This window comes from Bos indicus, chromosome 24 (genome assembly GCF_029378745.1).
Source record: "Bos indicus isolate NIAB-ARS_2022 breed Sahiwal x Tharparkar chromosome 24, NIAB-ARS_B.indTharparkar_mat_pri_1.0, whole genome shotgun sequence".
Classification (NCBI taxonomy): domain Eukaryota; kingdom Metazoa; phylum Chordata; class Mammalia; order Artiodactyla; family Bovidae; genus Bos; species Bos indicus.
The window spans coordinates 56692629-56714424 of NC_091783.1; the positions used below are offsets into that span (position 1 = coordinate 56692629).

A 21796-nucleotide genomic window follows, 5' to 3' on the forward strand; every position below is an offset into this window, starting at 1 on the left:
CCGTGGGCTCGGGGACCCTGCCTCTCCCCACATGTGTGAGGGCTGTGGGCATCAGGCACCTGCGTGCCAACAACTTTACCAGCTTTTGGAGCCAGTTGCAGTTTTGTGGTAAAATTAAGCACAGTCTTGGCCTCCTGGGTGGTGTGATGAGCAACTCTGATGACAGCCAGTTGCCCGGTTCCAGCCCCCAGTCCGGTTTTGTAGTCCCACATTTTGAGGACATGGTTGACCTTTACAATACCATCCAGCTCGACGAGATCATGATTTGAAAGCTTGGAGAAAGTTTAAGGAAAATCTACAGAAATTATTCTAATAGTTGGGAGATGAGCTCTGAAAGGCAAAGGTTATATTATAGTCACTAAATTTTTTAATCCTAAAAATAAAAAATAAATAAGGAAAAACGGAGCACGTTGCAGTAACAGCATTCAAGTTTATGAAAAGTTACCATGCTAAGACTGGTGATCACGGACTTCCCTGGTGGTTCAGTGACTGAGACTCCAGGCTTCCATTGCAGCAGGTGTGGGTTTGATCCTTGGTCGAGGAGCTAAGACCCCGCATGTCTTGCTGCAAGAAAAAAAAAAAAAAAAAAAAAACCGACACATGCTTGGTGACCAGCTATTCTTCATCTCTTCTGAGGCTGGAACCGAGGAATCAGGCTCACACTACAGCATTCTGGATTTAGATTTGAAAAAGGAAAACTTTTCTGATGGCACACACCATTAAACACAGAAGAGGGCCTTCAGGGGAGGGTTTGGAATCTTCTTGAGAGATTTGAAAAGAAAATGAATTTTCATCCGACCTGCTTTAAGGCAGCCCTGTCCACCTACAGAAAAGAATGGGTGGCCTCTCAGTGTCGTTGACCACGTCTTTCGGCCGTAAGATCCCACCCACAAAAAGGCGGCAGAAGGCTCAGTTCACAGTGGAGATTAAATTTTCCTCCAGCCTTCTAATTGGCTGTAGATGACACTTTCTGAAAATATATTATCGTCTGCCTAAATCGTTTGTTTCCTGGAGCAGGTGAACGTTAAGTACCTAACACAGTTTTCACAAATTGGTCGCTTCGGAGAGAAGAAAGAGGGAGTTTTATTTCTTGAACGTAATTAATTCTTAACTTTTAAACTCTTTGGAAATGGCCGCTTTTTTGACGAACCTTTCCCTGGCCTAACAAACAAAGCCATCCATCAGCGCGATGTCTCTGTGTCCCCGGACCCCGTCTCTCCCTGCCAATCAGCCCTGAAGTCAGCAGCCTGTGCTGGGGTGTCAGAAAGGCATGCAGAGCAAGCCCTGCTCCAGCTTCCTCACCCACCCTTTCCTGACTGTGCCTGCGGCCGGGAAGAGATGGTTTGGTGGGTGTGTCAGGCACAAGCGCGCCCTGAATCTCACTTAGCATTGTTTGGTTTTGGTGGTTGTGTGCTTATTTGTTTTTATGTTTTGGCCAAGCCTTGCAGCATGTGGGGATCGTAGTTCCCCGACCGGGGATGGAACCCATGCCTCCTCTGGTGGGAGTGTGGCGTCTTCACCACCAGGACCCCCAGGGAAGTGCCTGTTGTTTGTTAGAACTAAGGGCCCAGCAGGGCTTCCCCTCCGCCTGCAGTGCGGGAGACCTGGGCTCCATCCCTGGGTCGGGAAGACCCCTTGGAGGAGGGCATGGAAACCTACTCCAGTATTCTTGCCTGGAGAATCCCACGGACAGAGGAGCCTGGCGGGCTGCAGTCCATGGGGTCCCAAACAGCCGGACACGACCCAGCAACTAAGCACGCACGCTGGGAAAATGTGTGCATTTGTAGGTCTTTGCTGTTACCTCTCCTTTTTGGAGCTTATCCTCACTTCCTCAGCGCCCACTTCCCTGTATATCTAGCCCGTCTCCAGCTGCTTCCTGCCTCTGTACACAGAGGGACGCATCGTGCGTTCTCACCCTGAGCTCGGAGCCTCTGCTGCGCATGTACCAGTACCTCATGAGAGCAAGTTGGTCCTGTTTGCTCTCTGCCAGGGCACAGGCCAGGGAAGATGCCTCAACCAAAGGCACAGTTGTATTTGTAGGAATTTCAGAGACCATGCGCAGCCCCCTGGGGACACACAGCTCAGCGGGCCTTGCGGTCACCCCTCAAATTCCAGCTGCCTCAGTTCCCCCAGAGCCAGCCCTGTGATCCCAAGAAGGCCTGTGAGCAGGATGGGCATCTTCCCCCTCAGGCCTGGCAGACCCTGGGGCTGTGAAGTGCAAAGTCCTTTCTTTCTTTTCTTTTTTTTTTAGTTTAATAAATGTTATATAAAATACACGGGTCAGTCAACATCTTTCCCTTGTGATGGTATTTATGGTAGCAAAATTGTACCTACTCTCGGACATCCTTGCTTTAGAATTTATGTTAAAAGTAGGAAATTTTGTTTCCTGGGCTTTTTCCCTCCCCTTAAAAAAAGTGACGAGACCTGGAAATGAATGCAAGATGCTCTCTTTGATCTTGTTCAGTCTGTGAAGTGGGTGCAGTCGAGTCCTCCATTTTGGTCTCGGTTCTCCGGTTTGTCATTCGGAAGCTGAATAGCAAGAAATCCAGGAAGAGACAGCAGTTTTCAAGAGAATATGCTAGACTGTACTAGTTTGTATCGATGCTGACCAGATCATCTTGGAAATCCGTGTCTCTGTGCCCTGTATGACAGGGTTAACTGTGCTCCTTTCTGGAGCACACCAAACCGGCCTGTTAAAAACCACTGGGCACACGCGAGCGTTGTTCCTTATTAATCCTGCTTCTCAGTTCCTTTTCTTTATAAGTAAAAGCGGGGGAGAGTGTTTAACAATTCAACATTCTTGTCTCCTGCTAGGGATAATTGCTTGATTTCTTTTATTGTTCATAGCACTTCTTGAATTAGATTAACTTCTTTATATTCCATTTCTGTCTTTTTAAGATGGCACTTTCTCTGACAAAACCTATCACAAAGGCTATGATACTCACCCACATCTAAAAAGCAGAACCGGCCTCCTTTTGTTTGGAAACCTGTTTGGGGAAAAGGTTCTTTCTACTCGTTTACGATCCCAAACCCTTGAGTGTGCAGAATCACAGAGTGCTTTCGCGCTCACTGCCATCTGCAGCCAGCTGCATCGCGTCAGAGTGGAGGTTCCAGTCAGCTCAGGGGGTGCCCGCACCGGTCCGGGAGAAGTTCAGAGACCCCCAGCAAAAGACATTGGAGGCTAAAGTCAGCTCAGGGGGCGCCCGCAGCAGTCCAGGAGAGGTTCAGAGACCCTGGACAAAAGACAATGGCAGCATTTCCATTGCACTGGGGGCTGGAGATGTCTCAGGCTGAGATTGTAATGAATTCACCAGATGTACCAGACCATTTAAAAACAGTGAGCTTCCCTGAGCTACCATGAGTGGTACTTGCTTTCTTATACAACGACGGGTCTGTCCATCAGCTGCTGCTGCCGTCAGTACCCGGTGGTTTTGCTCTATGTTGCTTTGAAAGACAGCCTGTGGGGCACCTAGGCGGATGGGAGGGTGTGTGCACGCGCGCACCTGTGGGGCACCTAGCCGGCTCAGAGTGTGTGTGTGTGTGTGTATGTGCGCACCTGTGGGGCACCTAGCCGGATCGGGGTGTGTGTGTGTGTGTGTGTGTGTGTGTGTGTGTGTGTGTGTGTTGATGTGCTCTGACCTAAAATGTAGTCGCCTTTGTTCAAAGCAGACTTTAAAGAAACTACCCCGTTAAGCTTCGCACCTAACCTTGACAACAACAATAAAGGAAACAGGACCGTGATTAGTGAAATGAGGGGAAGTATTTATTACTAGGCAGCTCGATGAGCACAAATTTAGTTCTGAGTTTCCTGGCAGGAAAGCAAGTACATGTGAGATTATGTACTTATCGTCGCATGATAAAGAAAACAACAAAGTTTATCTGAAAAGGTAAGTATTTTCCTAGCAGACAATTCCAAGATGAATTTAATTCATAGGATCTTTTGTTAAGAGACACTAGATAACATAATGAAGGGTGTCTTCAACTGACATAGAAGTATTCAAGTAGGTATTTTAAATACTATAAAGGATGAAGATATAATAGGCTTCCCCAGAGGGCTGAGTGGTAAAGAATCCGTCTGCAGTGCCAGAGACACAGGAGACGCGGGTTCAATCCCTGGGTCAGGAAGATCCCCTGGAGAAGGAAATGGCCACCCACTCCAGTGTTCTTGCCTGGGAAACCCCATGGACAGAGGAGCCTGGCGGCCTACGGTCCAAAGGGTCACAGAGTCAGACATGACTGAGCAACTCACCACACACATGAAGATATGATATGAAGCATGAGGAGCCCACATGTCTGGCTCTCTGCAGAGCCGTCTTAGCCAGCCTCAGCGAGGTACGTGAAGGAGGCTGCTGGGCTGGCACAGCCTTTGGGGACTGCTGGTTTATACCCTGCACGCTGTTGCCCTCTGCTACCATCTGAAGCACATTCTGGTTGCTGGTTAAGGAAGGATGCTCATCAGAACGAGGCAGGCTTAACATTCTGTGTTGAGATTTAGGGGCCCAGACTCCAGGAGGAGGGGTGAATCCACCTCTACACGGAGCTGGGCTTTTGGGAGAGGGGGTATTTTCAGGCAGGGCAAGCTTTTATCTGAGCTTTCAGTGTGCCCACACGTTAGATGCATACCAGGACCCCAGAGCGTCGAAGAAGCTGTGTTGAATCAAGTATTTTTAATAGGAAGGTGGCATTACATGCCGTGAGGGACCAGACAGGAAATAAGGGGGCCAGGCAGTGGGTGTTGTGTACCCAGACCCGCTTGAGTCAGGGCTGGGACTGGTGACATCAGAGTGAATGCCAACAAGGCCACAGGGCCCCCTCGGTTCAGCCTGGCCCAGGGTGTCGGGGGCAAACACGGGCCCAGGGCAGCCAGAGTGGAGGCAGCCTGGGCTGTTTCAGGAGAGGCTGGAAATCAGAGAATACATTTTACGATCATTTTGCAGGCCAAACCCGATATATCTATAATCTGGTTTCATATATGACTAGGGCTTTATTTATTTTATGTTTTCATTAAATGGAGTACTCGAGTGATTGATTTATGGGGTTGCTTACGTTTGTCTAGTCTCTTTTTGGCATTACTGAGCTATAGCTGACATGTAACATGTGAGGTTAAGGTGTACAACATGATGATTTGATACACTTCTATATTGCAATATGGTTATCCCCCTGCTGTTATCTAATACCTCCCTCCCATCACACAACCACCATTTCTTTTTTTGTGGTGGGAACACTTAAGATCTACTCTCTTAGCAACTTTCAAGTATATACATCCGGTCATCTTTAAAAGAGGAGCCGCACAAACACTGAGAGTATTCGTTGAACTATTATGCGCCGTGCATCGTGCGGAGGGCTGTGCGTGTGCGAACTCTTTAGTCTTCACGAAGCTCTTCAAGGTAGGAACCATCAGCCATGGTCGCCACCTCCGTCATCATTGTCTCTGCTTTGTTGGCATGGGTACGCTCAAGGTTAAGGAGTGTAAGTAACTTGCCCCAGGGCCCACAGTGAGCGGTGGAGCCCAAACGCAGGGCAGGCAGTCTGACTCAGAGAGTGTCCCCTGCAAGCCCAAAGCCCGGTGCTGCCAGTGCCACACTTTGTTCCTGAGTGTGGAAAGCAGGCATCATTTCGGATCTCCACAGCACCTTTTCTAACGACAGGAAAGAGCAAAAGCTGAAAGCACAGAGGGACATGCTTGTCCCCCATCCCCATCCCCTTTCTCCCTTCCTCGTAATCAGATGTTAACTGTGAGGAGAGACCTACTGAAATTCACAGTCTGGGTGTGGAAGGCAGGACGAGAGGGGACGCTGAACCGCCCAGTGAACTGCTCCCACCGAGACTCAGGATGCAAGCGGAAACAAGCCTTCCTGGTTTGCCTTAGTTTAGGGAACGTATTTCCCCGTCCTTTCTAGACCAAGAGAGGTGATCCACCTCCAGTTGTAACCGGACTGAATATTGGTTCATGTAGTGGACATACAGCCTTTAATAGTTTGTGCAGATACATTAATACAATATTATGCTAATTTGTTTAGTATCCCAGTATTTTCGGTAACTATTAATATCATTAGACATGAGTGTAATTTTTTGTTAGTAAAGACCTTTACTCAGAAAGCGAGTCTAAAATACCACATCATTCTTTTTTTTTTAATTCATGATTAAATCAATGATAGCTATTTGGCAGAGGCTCAAAATGATCCCTGTTAACTTGTTTTTAATGGCATTTGATTTATATGTGTGTTCAGACCTCCAACACATGCATGCATGGATGTGTACTAATTGCGGCCATATGCATTTACACATAGTGTAATTGGTGGGAAATGAAGCATAAAATGTGAAAAATGTAAAATTATTAAAGGGTTGAAATGATTGTTTTTGACTCCTTCCAGAGCAGAGATGTTATGTGATAGAGCTTTATTTTTTTCATTATAGATGAAGTTCCTGGATAGATTTGGTGATCAGTTTTTTTAACTTTTTTTTTTAACTTTCCTAATTGTAAAATTCTTCCCTCAAATAGGCATAAATGGATGAACACATTGGTTTGCCCATTAATATCTGCTCTTCCTTTGAACTCATGCTATATCCTCCCAAGTAGGAAGCAGGTGGACTCCCCAGAACAAGGTCAGAGCCCCTGGATGAATCTGTGAGAGAACTTCAGCTGCTTTTCCTCTTTTTCTAAGCTAAGTTTGACTCAGTGGACATGAGTTTGAGCAAACTCAGGGAGATCGTGAAGGACAGGGAAGCATAGCGTGCTGCACTTCACGGGGTCGCAAAGAGCCGGACATGACTTAGCGACCAGACAACAACAACAAGTTTATAAAGAAAGAACATACCAGTTTCTAGTATCCGTGACATAACTGTTCAACTTTGAATGTATTTGCATGTTTAGGTGCAATAGTTCTGTGCGGTGCATACAGTGAACGACTCGTAATTTTATTTCAGACAATCCATGGACACAAGGGGCCAATCACTGCAGTGGCCTTTGCCCCGGATGGACGGTACCTTGCCACCTACTCGAACACGGACAGCCACATTTCTTTCTGGCAGGTACGCGTGGGTGCTACAGGGCCTTGGCGTCTGTCGCATGATCTGCTTTTGCTGGGGGAGGCTCCCTGCTGACCTGCCCACCAAGGCCTCCTCGTGACGGCTCTCCCTTCAACAAATATCGAGTGTTTATTGCTTGCTGATGATGGGCCAGCTGCCGGCACTCGGGGTCTACTGAGCACACAGTTGGCAGCCCAGAAAGAGGTGGGGTCTGCTCTCACACGGCTTTCAGTCTGAGGGAGACACAAGTGAATAAGCACCTACAGTCCTGGGGGAACCGGGGAGTGAGGTTGAGGGCTGGCTTCACAGAGGCAGAACCGCCTGAGCTGAGGCATGGTGGTGCTGAGGAAGGGCCAGCTATTCAGGCAGGGAGGGGTGGGTGTTCAGGGAGAAGGAGGTGCCTTTAAAGGTAAGTGAAGGGCCTGGAAGGGTTCGGGGCGGAGCAGTGGAGACCTCTGCTCAGGCTGTTAATTTACACAAGGCATTCAGAGAACAGGGCACAGAGTTTAAGGGAGAAGCAGCCTCATACTAACTTCATGCTCCGTTTGTATTATCCCATTTACATTTGTGTTCTGAATTTCGCACATGATGCTCTTCATTCCCAAGCTATTAAAACATTTTCAAAAATCTGAGTACCACTGACTGGCAGTGCACAAGGATACCTCTGTTTATTGATGATTAAAATGAATATTAATTAATTCAAGCAACTGAGCTTTATAATAGAACTTGTTTCATCCTCAGTGATTAATCTCCATCCCATCTTCTTTTAAGTACCTTACTCCTGATAATTACAAAAAATTTAAACATTACCAACCCCGCCCCCAAGTTAACTTAAAATTTTGTTGCCTATCCTAGGATGCAGGTATGTTTTATGAGATGCAGTGCATCACTTTAAAAGCTTTAAAAAAAATTAAACAAATAAAAGTTTAAACAAGACTTCACAACTTGAGGATGGTTTTTAAAAAATCAATAGCTAATAAAATGTAAAACAGATACAATAAATTGCTTAATTAACAGCATGCCATTAAAGCATGACAACTACCACATCTGTCCTGAGCTTTTCCTACTCTTCATCTAATTTAGTTTTCCAGTTTATTTTCTCATTATCCTTTCCTCCAGAATATATCTCCAGCATATTAATTGGCTCCTATTAAACTCTTTTCCTTAGAGACGTCACCCAGTCTTTGTTTCTCGCATTGGGTAACCGCAGGACTCATATTTATTTTAGCGAAATTCCACAGCGAGTCCATAAACTGAACTCTTGCAACAGTGGTTCTTCAGACAGTGTCCTGCCAATTGTTCCTTTCTGCTAACACTGGTTTCTGTGACACCAATTGTACTTGGACGCCCTTGATAGATATTTCCCCTTGTTTCCCGTTCTCTTGAATTCCCGAGGCGCATTCTTGTGAAACTCCCTCCATCGGGCGCATAGCTGATGTGGAAGCACCGGGTGCCCAGCTAAGCCTTGGGGGCCTGGAACCAAGCCGCCGTGGGTCGCTGCTTCCTCAGGGCTTTGTGTTTGCTCTGTGCTTTCTTCCTAGGAATAAACAAAAACAGATCTCCATTTTGTTGTTCAATTTTTCTTCCTGCTAAGAAAATACAATTCCTTATATACATGCATGCATGCTGTTGCTTCAGTCGTGTCCAACTCTTTAGAACCCCATGGACTATGGCCCTTTAGGCTCCTCCGTCCATGGAATTTTCCAGGCAAGAATACTAGAATGGGTTGCCATGCGCTTCTCCAAGGAATCTTCCTGACTCAGGGATCGAACCCGCCTCTCTTTCATTGGCAGACAGGTTCTTTATGGCTAGCGCCACCTGGAAGCCCAATTCCTCATATAATAGCTCCTAAATTTACCAGATGTGAAACTTTCCCCAGTATTTTCCTGAATGTCTAAGGTGTAAACCTTTTCCCCCTTATCTAGATCTTGAGGGTTCTGTCTGGATATATTCATGCCTTTCTTGAATATTTTTCTGTTTTTATCAGAGTTGCTGCCTAGCTCACTGATGGAATTACAGTCAGCATATACCTCAAGCTGGAGATCACGATCATTCTGTAGATGCTATCTTTTTGAAATAACCTCTTTGCTCCATCCAGTTCAGCTTGTGCTGCTGCCCCTGGACTTCACCAGATGCACTTCACCGTGGGCGTCTATGTGGCTCTGCCCTCAGAGGGCCCGGCCCCTTGCCCTTTGTCCAGACGTCCTCTCCAGGGGCCACCCTGTGTTACTTGCAGGGGTGGGTGTTGAACAGACAGAGCGCCCAGGCAACTCAGACAGCACCACATCTTTCTTGCCTCCAATCCCAATGTCAGAATGTAAAACGCAGACCATTTCTTCCCTACTTAAATTATACCCAGCTTGGTCTTAAAACTTAGGAGAAGACACAGAAGCGTCATTTCACCTTTCTCAAGAAAATACAATAAAACCTCTTCCAGGAGCATAGCAGGGTTTTTATTTGAATTAAAGAGTCAAAAAAGCAGTGTTGAATCTACCACTGCTCTACCCAAATGGGCTTGGCTGATTTATCTAGATGCGTATTGTTTAGGTCTAGTGATGGACGATAATACTTTTGTATTATTCCAGTAAATGTATTGCAATATATTTTGAAAACTTAATGAAGCCTTATTAATACAGAGCCTTACAAAAGCCATCAGCTATTAAAATCTTTGCTGAGAAATGAGTGTTAATGAGAAGTACTAGTTGGGTAATTGCTCAAGTGAGACTTAGTAAGAGGTCTGCATGCGGCATTACTTACGCTGAGAGTAGCATTAAAGCACTTCCTGTTTTGATGAATTACATCTGTTTGTGTGTCTATGTGTTCAGAAAACAATCTTCTCAGAACTGGTTTTGTGAAGCATTATTTTTAAAGGGAAAGGAAACGCCACAGTTGCTGTTTAGTTACTTTACATACTCAGCTGCTGAATGATGTAATTTGGCAATCTTTCAAACCCTTCGATTCTCCAACAACATATTCCTACTATTTGAATGTTGCACTTCAGTGTATCCACTGGTATTAGACAGGAGAGCTTTGTAATGAAATACAACCATAAATCTCTCACCTAAATTTTACCACCACCCTCCAACAAATAAGTATCCTTTTCTAGAGATGCTAATAATAAATTAGATGTGTAGTGCTTTCATTTGTTCTTCATTTATTCCATCCTACATCCATTCCAAACTACTGTTCAGCCATTTTAAAAGGATGATGTAAACCTGTAGTCATTAACATAAAAAGATTGCCCTCAACATTTTGTTGAATGAAAAAAGCAGGCTGTCCAACTTCCTTTTATTTATTATTATTTAAAAAAAATTTTGGCTGCACGGTATATGGGATCCTAGTTCCCTGACCAGGGATCAAACCCACACCCGCTACGTTGAAAGCATGGAATCTTAACCACAGGACCACCAGGGAAATCCCTCCAACTGCCTTTTAATATGAGCTGGTTTATGTAAAATTCCTGAAACCTACTTCTCCTTCTGTGGACATAGACTTCCAGATCTAGAAAGAGGTTTACCAAAATGTTAATGATTATCTCTGGAAAGTGATATTTCAGGAGATCTTTGCTTTCTTCTTTATATTTCTCTTTATGATTTGAATTGTTCATGATGAGGATTTATTTTCTTGGAAGTGAAGAAAAAAGCTGAGGTGACCAAATATAATTCCATGGAGTTTTCATTCATTCAAGACGGAGATTGCCTTTAATTTAGCATAATTTGTAGCCAGTCTCTGGTCAAGAAAATGTTAGTATTGAATAACAGAATGACTGGTTGTTTTGGTGATGGTTCTTTTATGGACCTTATTGGGAAAATTCATACCCACCCTCAATACTCCGGGTTCCTCTCTTATTTGAAGAGATCGTAGGGAAAGGATGGGCTGAAGAACAACAAATCATAGTTAACATGAGAATATTTATCTTTCCAGCTGTTTCCTACCATCATCGTTTTGTACTCTGCAGAGTTTCATGTAGCCCTGTTCTGAGGCAGGAAGGCTGTTCAGTTCAGTTCAGTTCGGTAGCTCAGTCATGTCCAACTCTTTGCGACCCCATGAATCACAGCACGCCAGGTCTCCCTGTCCATCACCAACTCCCAGAGTTCACTCAAACTCATGTCCATCAACTCGGTGATTCCATCCAGCCATCTCATCCTTTGTCGTCCCCTTCTCCTCCTGCCCCCAATCCCTCCCAGCATCAGAGTCTTTCCCAATGAGTCAGCTCTTCGCATGAGGTGGCCAAACTATTGGAGTTTCAGCTTCTGCATCAGTCCTTCCAATGAACACCCAGGACTGATCTCCTTTAGGATGGACTGGTTGGATCTCCTTGCAGTCCATGGGACTCTCAAGAGTCCTCTCCAACACCACAGTTCAAAAGCATCAATTCTTCAGCGCTCAGCTTTCTTCACAGTCCAACTCACATCCATACATGACCACAAGAAAAACCATAGCCTTGACTAGATGGACCTTTGTTGGCAAAGTAATGTCTCTGCTTTTGAATATGCTATCTAGGTTGGTCATAACTTTCCTTCCAAGGAGTAAGCGTCTTTTAATTTCATGGCTGCAGTCACCATCTGCAGTGATTTTGGAGCCCAAAAAATAAAGTCTGGCATTGTTTCCACTATTTCCCCATCTATTTCCCATGAAGTGATGGGACCAGATGCCATGATCTTCGTTTTCTGAATGTTGAGCTTTAAGCCAACTTTTTCACTCTCCACTTTCACTTTCATCAAGAGGCTTTTGAGTTCCTCTTCACTTTCTGCCATAAGGGTGGTATCATCTGCATATCTGAGGTTATTGATATTTTTCCTGGCAATCTTGATTCCAGCTTGTGCTTCTTCCAATCCAGCGTTTCTCATGATGTACTCTGCATAGAAGGTAAATAAGCAGGGTGACAATATACAGCCTCAACGTACTCCTTTTCCTATTTGGAACCAGTCTGTTGTTCCATGTCCAGTTCTAACTGTTGCTTCCTGACCTGCATACAGGTTTCTCAAGAGGCAGGTCAGGTAGTCTGGTATTCCCATCTCTTTCAGAATTTTCCACAGTTGATTGTGATCCACACAGTCAAAGGCTTTGGCATAGTCAATAAAGTAGAAATAGATGTTTTTCTGGAACTCTCTTGCCTTTTCCATGACTCAGCGGATGTTGGCAATTTGATCTCTGGTTCCTCTGCCTTTTCTAAAACCAGCTTGAACATCTGGAAGTTCACGGTTCACGTGTTGCTGAAGCCTGGCTTGGAGAATTTTGAGCATTACTAGCGTGTGAGATGAGTGCAATTGTGCGGTAGTTTGAGCATTCTTTGGCATTGCCTTTCTTTGGGACTGGAATGAAAGCTGACCTTTTCCAGTCCTGTGGCCACTGATAAGTTTTCCAAATTTGTTGGATATTGAGTGCAGCACTTTCACAGCATCATCTTTCAGGATTTGAAATAGCTCAACTGCAATTCCGTCACCTCCACTAGCTTTGTTCGTAGTGATGCTTTCTAAGGCCCACTTGACTTCACATTCCAGGATGTCTGGCTCTAGGTGAGTGATCACACCATCGTGGTTATCAGGGTCGTGAAGATCTTTTTTGTACAGTTCTTCTGTGTATTCTTGCCACCTCTTCTTAATATCTTCTGCTTCTGTTAGGTCCATACCATTTCTGTCCTTTATCAAGCCCATCTTTGTGTGAAATGTTTCCTTGGTATCTCTGATTTTCTTGAAGAGATCTCTAGTCTTTCCCATTCTGTTGTTTTCCTCTATTTCTTTGCATTGATCACTGAGGAAGGCTTTGTTATCTCTCCTTGCTATTCTTTGGAACTCTGCATTCAGATGCTTATATCTTTCCTTTTCTCCTTTGCTTTTCGCTTCTCTTCTTTTCTCAGCTATTTGTAAGGCCTCCCCAGACAGCCATTTAGCTTTTTTGCATTTCTTTTCCATGGGGATCGTCTTGATCTCTGTCTCCTGTACAATGTCACGAACCTCCGTCCATAGTTCATCAGGCCTCTATCTATCAGATCTAGTCCCTTAAATCTATTTCTCACTTCCACTGTATAATCATAAGGGATTTGATTTAGGTCATACCTGAATGGTCTAATGGTTTTCCCTACTTTCTTCAATTTAAGTCTGAATTTGGCAATAAGGTGTTCATGATCTGAGCCACAGTCAGCTCCCAGTCTTGTTTTTGCTGACTGTATAGAGCTTCTCCACCTTTGGCTGCAAAGAATATAATCAATCTGATTTCGGTGTTGACCATCTGGTGATGTCCATGTGTAGAGTCTTCTCTTGCGTTGTTGGAAGAGGGTGTTTGCTATGACCAGTGCATTCTCTTGGCAAAACTCTATTAGCCTTTGCCGTGCCTCATTCCGTATATCAAGGCCAAATTTTCCTGTTACTCCAAGTGTTTCCTGACTTCCTACTTTTGCATTCCAGTCCCCTATAATGAAAAGGACATCTTTGTTGGGTGGTAGTTCTAAAAGGTCCTGTAGATCTTCATAGAACCGTTCAACTTCAGCTTCTTCAGTGTTACTGGTTGGGGCATAGGCTTGGATTACTGTGATATTGAATGGTTTGCCTTGGAAATGAACAGAGATCATCCTGTCGTTTTTGAGATTGCATCCAAGTACTGCATTTCGGACTCTTTTGTTGACCTTTAGGAAGGCTGTTAGACCCTACCAAAGGCATCCATCAATCATTTGAAGGATGGCTCAACTTTTTAAAAGGAGAACCCAGGTATAATCATGGGTTTTTTGGGGAAAATCTTTCCATCCTTCGCATTCCAATAAGATATTCTCTTCCTGTCCCCTTTTGCCTTCAACCTATTTCTTGTCCGTGGCTAAAGCTAAAGGAAGGAATTAAAAAATAAGGCTGTGTCTGAGCCTATTGGATGCCCCTAGCATTCTGAGCCACCAGCAGAAATCAAGCCTCCTACACATTTTCATAGAAAATCCATAAAGAATGAAAAATACTTTGTAGTTATTTATCAACTGAGAAATTATATTTTTTTTTAAAAAAGCACAGTATGCCTGTTGATGCCAGTTCATTTTAACCAGCGGCTTTCAGGATAATTTGGATCTGTTCTACAGTAAGAGAAGTAAATGATGATGTTCTGTTACTCTTTGTACCTGTGAGAACTAGCAAATCAAGCTTCATCATTATTTATATTTAAACTATTAGGGTATCTCCAGAAAGCAATAAAGCCCTGGTTTTTATCTTTTATGGAGTCTCTAGGAAAGGGAGAGAAGAACACAAGGAAAGAGCCCCTTAGAAGATGGCCAGAAGGTACTGCCTGGCTTGAAATGTTAACTGTCCCTTAACAGAAAGAGTTAATGATAATCATACATTTGGTTTTAAAATGTGACCTCGTACACTAGTGATTTTTTTTCACCTCTGTGTTGTGTTCGGCACTATTATTAATGCAGGAAAATCAGTAACATTAGTCATCTTAAAAGGGTTATTACTCAAGATGATTTAAATTGTGAAAATGTCAGTGGAGCCTGCATGCGTCCTGCCAGAGATGGTGTGATTTACACCCCCTGACACCGTCCTGCTGCTGAGAAGGGCCGGGGCAAGGAACGGCTTCCGTTTGGCAGTGACCCAAACACAGGGCGGTAGCACACCTTCCGCGTCCCAGGAGCTGCCCAGGTCCCCGTGCCAGCCCTCCGTACACACTGGAGCATCATCTGCATGCTCCCCACAAATCCCAGTACCATGCAGGCGGAGGTGCTGCTGGAGAGAAGAACTGGGCACACAAATCAGTGCAAAGAAAAGTATTGTTTCCAAGACCGCTTTCCTGACCTGAGCATCAGCGTGCTTGCCATGTGACTCGTGTATCAGTAGCACAAAAGCTGAATACTGAAAAAATGTTAAGTAATACTTAGAAGCTAAAGGTTTCATCAGACTCACTCAGATGACAGTTCACTTAGATAACTGCCAATCGGCATTCAGCACTTGACCTGAATGCACAGTTGTTCATGAGCCTTAATTTCCACATTATTTTCCATTCATGTGAATGGATGAAGAGAACCTCAAATTCCAGTCAGAGCCAGAAAAGCCCCCCCAAAAAAGGGCAGAAATCACCAACTGAGGGAACACACCCTGCAAATGAGGTGTTAGAGCGTGCTCTTTTTTAGCAGCAGAGCAGTGGGCACAGGCAGTGTTGAGAGGTGGTTGATTCTTGCTTTTTCCTTCAAATAAACTAGAGCTTTCCAGAAACTGAATGTGTTTAAAGCAGGTGAGGAGGGAAGGTGTGATGGGAGCGGAGCTGGGAAAGGGGTGAGTTTTGAGTTTTGATCTGCCTCACCTATTACTCTGTCTGCTGCTTAACCTCACTTCATTTTCTCCAGCTGAGTCCCCAGACTTGTCTTTGGGGCTCATTCTTCAGGGGGTGCAGGGAGCACTGTTACTAAAGAACCAGAAAAGCCTGCCATTTGAAATACCCGCAGTTTCCAAGTACTGTCTGATTGAACCATTTTATTAAAATGTATCGCTTAGCTCCCTTCATAACAATGATTGGGGTTTGGGGGGAGTCTTCCCCGGAGGTCACTTCCAGTGCGAGCAGTATGGGTTCCATCCCTGGAGGGGGAACTAAGATCATACATGCTGCGCAGCCAAAAAAAAAATGGGGACAACCCTGCCACAGCAGTTAGTGCCATTGAAAAAAAAAAAAAAAGTGGAGGGCTTTCCTGCTGTCCAGTTGTACCCAGCAGGTAAAATTTCTCTGGATTTATGCATTTTCTATAACAGCATCAGAACAATTTCAGATAACACTGGAAGGAGCCCTTCAGAGGTTGAGAAGCACCCCTTAGGTGACCCTGAATCCCGTGAGGAGGAGCAGGTGACCGCAGGGCTGTGTCCCTTGGACCCCGCTCCATGGCGGGGACGGGGAAGCGGCTCCCTCAGTGACTCGCGTGCCCCGTCCCTGCCCCCAGATGAACACGTCCCTGCTGGGGAGCATCGGCATGCTGAACTCGGCGCCCCAGCTGCGCTGCGTCAAGACCTACCGGGTGCCCCCCGTGCAGCCCGCCTCGCCCGGCTCGCACAACGCCCTGCGGCTGGCCCGGCTCATCTGGACCTCCAACCGCAACGTCATCCTCATGGCGCACGACGGCAAGGAGCACCGCTTCATGGTCTAGGGCTGCGGCCCGCGAGTTCCGTCTCCCAGGTCTCCAGGTCCAGAGCCCCCCTCCCTCGGCCCCCACCGCCCACCCCGCGCCGGGGTCATCGGGGGCAGTGGGGTCTGTGTTCTCCTGCCCCCGCCCCCGTGGGCTGGGGCTGCCCGCGACCCCGCAGGACCCGCCGCCCTGTCCCCAGGTTGTCCCCCCACCCCCACCCCCGCACCGGGAGGGGCGGCTGGCGGTCCTGTTGCTCGGTGCACCTGGAGCCCGAAAATCAATAACCACTGTGATTGCACTGCCAGCGCAGATCAGCAGTTTCCGAGCGCTGAACCCCACCTCCAAACGAGGTGGGGACATGGTCGTTCCGACATTGGGTTTTATGGTCGTGTGGCAGTCCTAATCATTGATACTATTTTCCTTTGGATTTCCTAAAAGATGCTATCGTTTACCAGAAGGATTCTGTGTTTACATGATCTCTCTCTCTTTTTTTTTCCTTTCTGGGAGATTGCTCGGAAATTACTCAATCCAATTTCCTAGGGTTTAGCCACTACCTTCTTTATTAACAACTAACCAATTGAAGATTAATGAGAAAATACACACACACACACACACAGATTTTCGTGGAGAATAGTTTCCTGGACACCCAGCCTTCCAAAATGCTCATATCCTGTTCAAGTGATGCTATATTTAGTAGCTGAAAATCAAAATCATCACTACTGAGGATCTAGTTAATATAATCATCCAGTCACGAGAACTAATCTCTGAAATGGACTTTTGTAATAAAGATCCAAGTTTGGAAGCATAGCGTACACCTGAAAAGAAGATTCTTGTGTCTATAGCTACAGATCTTTTTAAGAAAGAACTTACCCCTTCCTTCTAGAAACTTCACAGACCTGCAGTTCCCATATGTCAGCTATCATGTAATAGTTACAATTCAGCCTTCAAACCACTACTGACCAGTTAAAGGAAAACTAAGACAATATTTCTTTTAAACAAGTGTCCTAGAAAATCATTAACTGTGGCACAGGCATTTGGGAGTATACAGTCACCCTCAGTGTCTGCGGGAAATCAGTTCTAGGACCCCCGAGGATACCAAAGTCCACGCGTACTCAAGTCCCTGGTGTGAAATGGCAGAGTACACGAAGGGCCGGCTGTATATACACCTGTGGGGCTCTCAGTCAGTCTGAACAAGCACTGCAGTGAGGGTGTTCATCCCACTTCTAAGTAAACTTTAACCAGGGCACTTTCTTCTCCTTCTGTCAGATTATGCTGGTTCTTTGCTCATAGTAATGGGGAAAAAAAAAAATCCATAAAATAATATTTTGGATGACTTGCTCCTAACAACCTTGATCTGTATATAGTTGGGAATTTGGCTGGTTGGCTGTTGATTGGTTGGTTAATCAGGCAAAATGGTTTATTAAATACAAAAATAGAAAGTAATTTATTAAATTCAGAAAAAAAAATATGAAGTTTACAAAGAAACCAAAAGGGGTAAAGGGAGCATCTGATTAAAAGCCTAGGCTGACAGAGTTCGTATACAAAAAAGTATGGTCACAGTCCAGGAACAAACACAGCTGTCACTTTATTGAAACAGATTTCTAAAGAACATGTTAGGAAATCAAGTCCACCAGAACACCTCTCTCATAGTGATAAGAAGTATGTCATGTCTACTGATGGCAAACCCACCCTATACCTTGGTTTTAGACTTTAGGTGTTCTTCAAAAGTGAATTCCTGCCACATGCATGTACATTGTATTTATAAAGATCATATATGTAGCTTCCCAGGAAGAAACTAAGAACTATACAACGTAGACTTGGTTTGGTGAGTGAGCTATTGTGCCCGATATAGACAGAAAAACCTGAGGAGAACACGGAGGGGCTCTCATTTTTCCAGTGGTTTCCCGAGTCTTCAGTGCAAATACCCAGCACATGTTTACCTTATGAACTGAAATGAAGATTAATTTATTCTAGACTACAAAGCTGCTTTGGAATGATGAAGTACAGGTATACTTTAGAGATTTTTTTTTTTTTTTGAAAAAACAAAATGTTCACTGCGTCAGAAGGAAGGTGTGAGATTTGTGGGCAGGCCACCCCCAACGAACAGACCGCATGCCCCACGGAAGTTTAGAAGAAAGCTGTGAGGACCTGGGCAGTGGGGCTCGGCCAGCCACATACCCCGGCTGCAGAGACAGCCGTGATTGTTGGCGAGCAGAACATGACTGTCGTAGGATGCCGAGGTGGACGGTATCTGCTGGTTAGACAGTCACCTCTAACTGCTACACTAACATTTGCATTCTTGTTCCCACAAATCTCTCCTTGACTCTTTGAACAACCACAGCTGCAAACTTCATCACAGCTCAGACGTCTCAGCACTGAGGTCAACTTGACATTGTCCTCCCAGCGTACGCTTTCGGTGTCTTATTGACATTGTCCTCCCAGCGTACGCTTTCGGTGTCTTATTGATATTGTTGGCGCTCTACTTGAGCCTGTCCTTGTAAACGTGGAGATGTATGCGTGGCTTCACTGGTGATGTCCAAGCTCAGGGTGCCGCGTCGCGACACCTGTATGAAAACGTGATGATTGAACTCACTGCGTCCAGCACGTGAAGGAAAATGTCTGCCTCTCGAGATGCCTCTTGATGACGCCACTTAACAGATTCTAAATGTGCTGACTGTCCCTGTGTACATATGTGTGTTAAAATAAAACCGAACTGTACCGAAGGTGGTTTTTCTCATTGAAACCATTGTGCATTCTTTTTAAGCATTCTCCATTGAGATCTCCCCCCACCCCCACCTTTGGTATTAAATTAAGCCTTCTATTTCTGTTTGATTATTCATTTCCCTGGAAAGCCAGCTTCCAGAAAGGTGAACCTGTCCACAGAGGAGGCCAGAGCACGGAGAAGTCCTCCAGGACTGCGGAAGTGACAACCAAACTCTCCTACCAAGACTCCACGGCGCCCTCTGTGGCTTGGGCAGGGGCATTGCATGCATGTTGCTTTATCTCCACCCTAAATTGCTCCTAAATAGACTGTTAATTGTACCAAATTATATCTCGTCAGATTTGATGACATGGGTTGGCTGCCCTGGGGTGGGGGGCTGGGCTGAGATCATTAAATCCATTTCAGTTAATATTCCGTTTGGCTTGAATTTGAATCCCTGAGGTAAAGGGTATAATTGGTTTTCAGGAAAAAGCAAGAGAAACAAAATAGGTCGTCCTTGCTCACAGGGGGTTAGACATGTCAGTAGTGACTGTGGCTCTTTTCTGATTTGCAGATAAGAATTTGAGCCAATCATCATGTAACAATACAGTTTTCTTTAAGAAACAGGCGGGCATTAGAGTTGACTCTACCATCACTGGCCCTATTCAAATGCCCGGTGTCCATCCCAGGAAGCGTTTGAGTATCTGCCGATGTCTTGAATGTTTCCTTATAGGGAAAACAGGAGCAGTAACAGTCCTATGTGATTGGTGATCACATAAACTGATCAAATGTGGAAAGGGCATGACATTAATAGGAAGGTAAAGCCGAGCAGTGCTGGGTGAACTTTCACCTTTCACCCCTTTCGGCTGACTGACAGAGCTGAGTGTTGAAGAAAATCAATACTTTGGAGCCAGGAGGGGAATATTTCCAGCCTCTAACTAGAGAATGTATTTTGACAAGGCCAAGATAATCCAGGCTGCACAGGAGAAAGAGAAAAGAAGACTCATTTTTAAAGCTTGACACTTCAAGGTGTTTTTGTACAATGGTTTAGAGATCGTCAATACATACAAATACCAAAGGTCGGAAAGAAAAGCTAGAAGAATTTCAAAAATTAGATGTTCAGAGCTCTCTGCTGTTTACAAACTGAAAAAAAAGACCACAGAGAGGTTTGTGCTTGGAACCATTTGCATGAACAGAGCTCACAATTGTGTGCTTTAAGTCCACCTTTAACCAAATCTTAAATTTATAGAGGCAGCTCTGTGAAATAAGGAATGCCTAAAAAGTGATTTAGATTTCTGGGTTTTGTACATTTTTTCTTGGATGAGGGTTGTTCTTTGAGTGGTTACATTGTCCTCTGAGATGTGTTAACACATCGTTAACATCTCAGAATCTCGTTTTTTTTAATTCCTACTGTGGACTTCTGTGGTGGTCCAGTGGCTAAGAATTCTCCATGCAGTGCAGGGGACTGGGACGTGATTTTGATCCCTGGTGGGGGACTAAGATCCTGCAAGCCAAAAAAAATTTTTTAAATGCTTCTAATTCCAGATTGCTGTTGCTCCTGCCCTGCAGACATGTAAATCTTAGTCCCGCCTTCACATGTGGCTCAATTATTTACATGAGAAAAAAGCACCTTTGGGACTTCAGTTGTTCCCAGTGTTCCAAATCCCTTTTAGCAAATTATTTTTACAAATATTCTAGTTAGTGCTCTTCTAAGCAAGAGGCTTGTGCATCTCTAGGAAGAATTTACTCCCTTCTTACTAGCAAGATTAGATCCATTTGTTCTGTGGACAGGTACGTCCATCAAATGGATATAGATTTGTTTCTTTCCTATAGATAAGAAAGAAGTCGAATCGTGCCCTACCTTCCAGCCAAATGCAGAAAGACAAAGGAATCCTGAATACATAAAGTAGCTAAAATAACCCGTCTAATTCCTCAAGGACAAGCAACACTAGGCAGTTGTAAACATATGCTGATTGTATAAATGATTAAAATAACAGTGAAAATATACCCTTAACTTGTATACTTTATTTCCTACTAAAAAAAAAAATCTTTCAGGTGGCACTAACAGTAAAGAACCTGCCTACCAATGCAAGAGGCGTAGAGATGTGGTTATGCCCCTGGGTTGGGAAGATCCTCTGGAGGAGGGCATGGCAACCCACTCCAGTGTTCTTGCCTGGGAAATCCTATGAACAGAGAAGCCTGGTAGGCTGCAATCCATGGGGTCACAAAGAGTTAGCCATGACTGAAGTGACCTAGCGCACACACACACACTATTCTGAATAGATCTGGCTGGAAATCTTTGTTCTCTTTGTTTCAAAAGGAGAACACAGCCAGCCAAGACTCCTCACTATTCTGAGATTTCCCAGAGAAGGCCAGGGATCCAGCTAGCGCCTGACTTGCCTGTGTGTCCTCCGTCACTAAGTCTCATCCAGCTCTACGACCCCATGGGCTGTGGCCCACCAGGCTCCTCTCTCTATGGGATTTCCCAGACAAGAATACTGGAGCAGGTTGCCATTTCTTCCTCCAAGGGAAGGAATGATGCCAACCCAGGGATCAAACTCGCATCTCCTGTGTCTCCTGAATGGGCAGATTCTTTACCACTGAGCCAGCTGGAATTTGCAGTAAGTATCATGTACATATGTATTGCATTTGTTAAATCCATAAGAGTATGCCTGTAAACTGCTTATAAGAACAGCACATAAGCACCCAAGAAACGTGAGCTAATACTTTTAGTAGACATTTAGAAGTCCTTATGAAGCATGGATAAGTAAGATTGTAAATCACGTGCATTCTCTGGAAAATGCTGTTGGGTTTTTGTGTTCTATTCTTTCTCTATGTGGCCTCCAGTAATACATCTGAACATCTTTCCCGAAGAGGAGTGTCTGTGGTTCCACCTTTGTTTACCAGGCTCATTACCATGTTGCTGTGTTGCCATCTTGCTCCTCACCAAGACTTGTAGACACCTGAGGAAATACCAA

General features: G+C 44.9%; 1 protein-coding gene and 1 long non-coding RNA gene across 5 annotated transcripts in view; one reads left to right on the plus strand and one right to left on the minus strand.

Moving 5' to 3' along the window:
* The window catches only part of WDR7 (WD repeat domain 7), a 352599-nt gene extending 333759 nt beyond the window's left edge, over positions 1-18840 (plus strand). For 3 of the 4 annotated variants that reach the window (XM_019986705.2, XM_070779108.1, XM_070779107.1), the window contains 2 exons: positions 6928-7032; positions 15935-18840. In XM_019986705.2, the coding sequence (XP_019842264.2) occupies positions 6928-7032; positions 15935-16138 (309 nt within the window). In that variant the 3' untranslated portion in view covers positions 16139-18840. Of the gene's footprint in view, positions 1-6927; positions 7033-9016; positions 12004-15934 lie in introns of those variants that run through there. The other variant, XM_070779109.1, reaches the window with a different exon arrangement.
* On the minus strand, positions 7673-17073 carry LOC109577831 (uncharacterized). The gene is made up of 2 exons (XR_011563856.1): positions 16988-17073; positions 7673-8566 (listed from the first exon to the last, which is right to left on the minus strand). It is a non-coding gene; the product is annotated as an uncharacterized lncRNA (long non-coding RNA).
* Positions 18841-21796: the final 2956 nt, after the last annotated feature.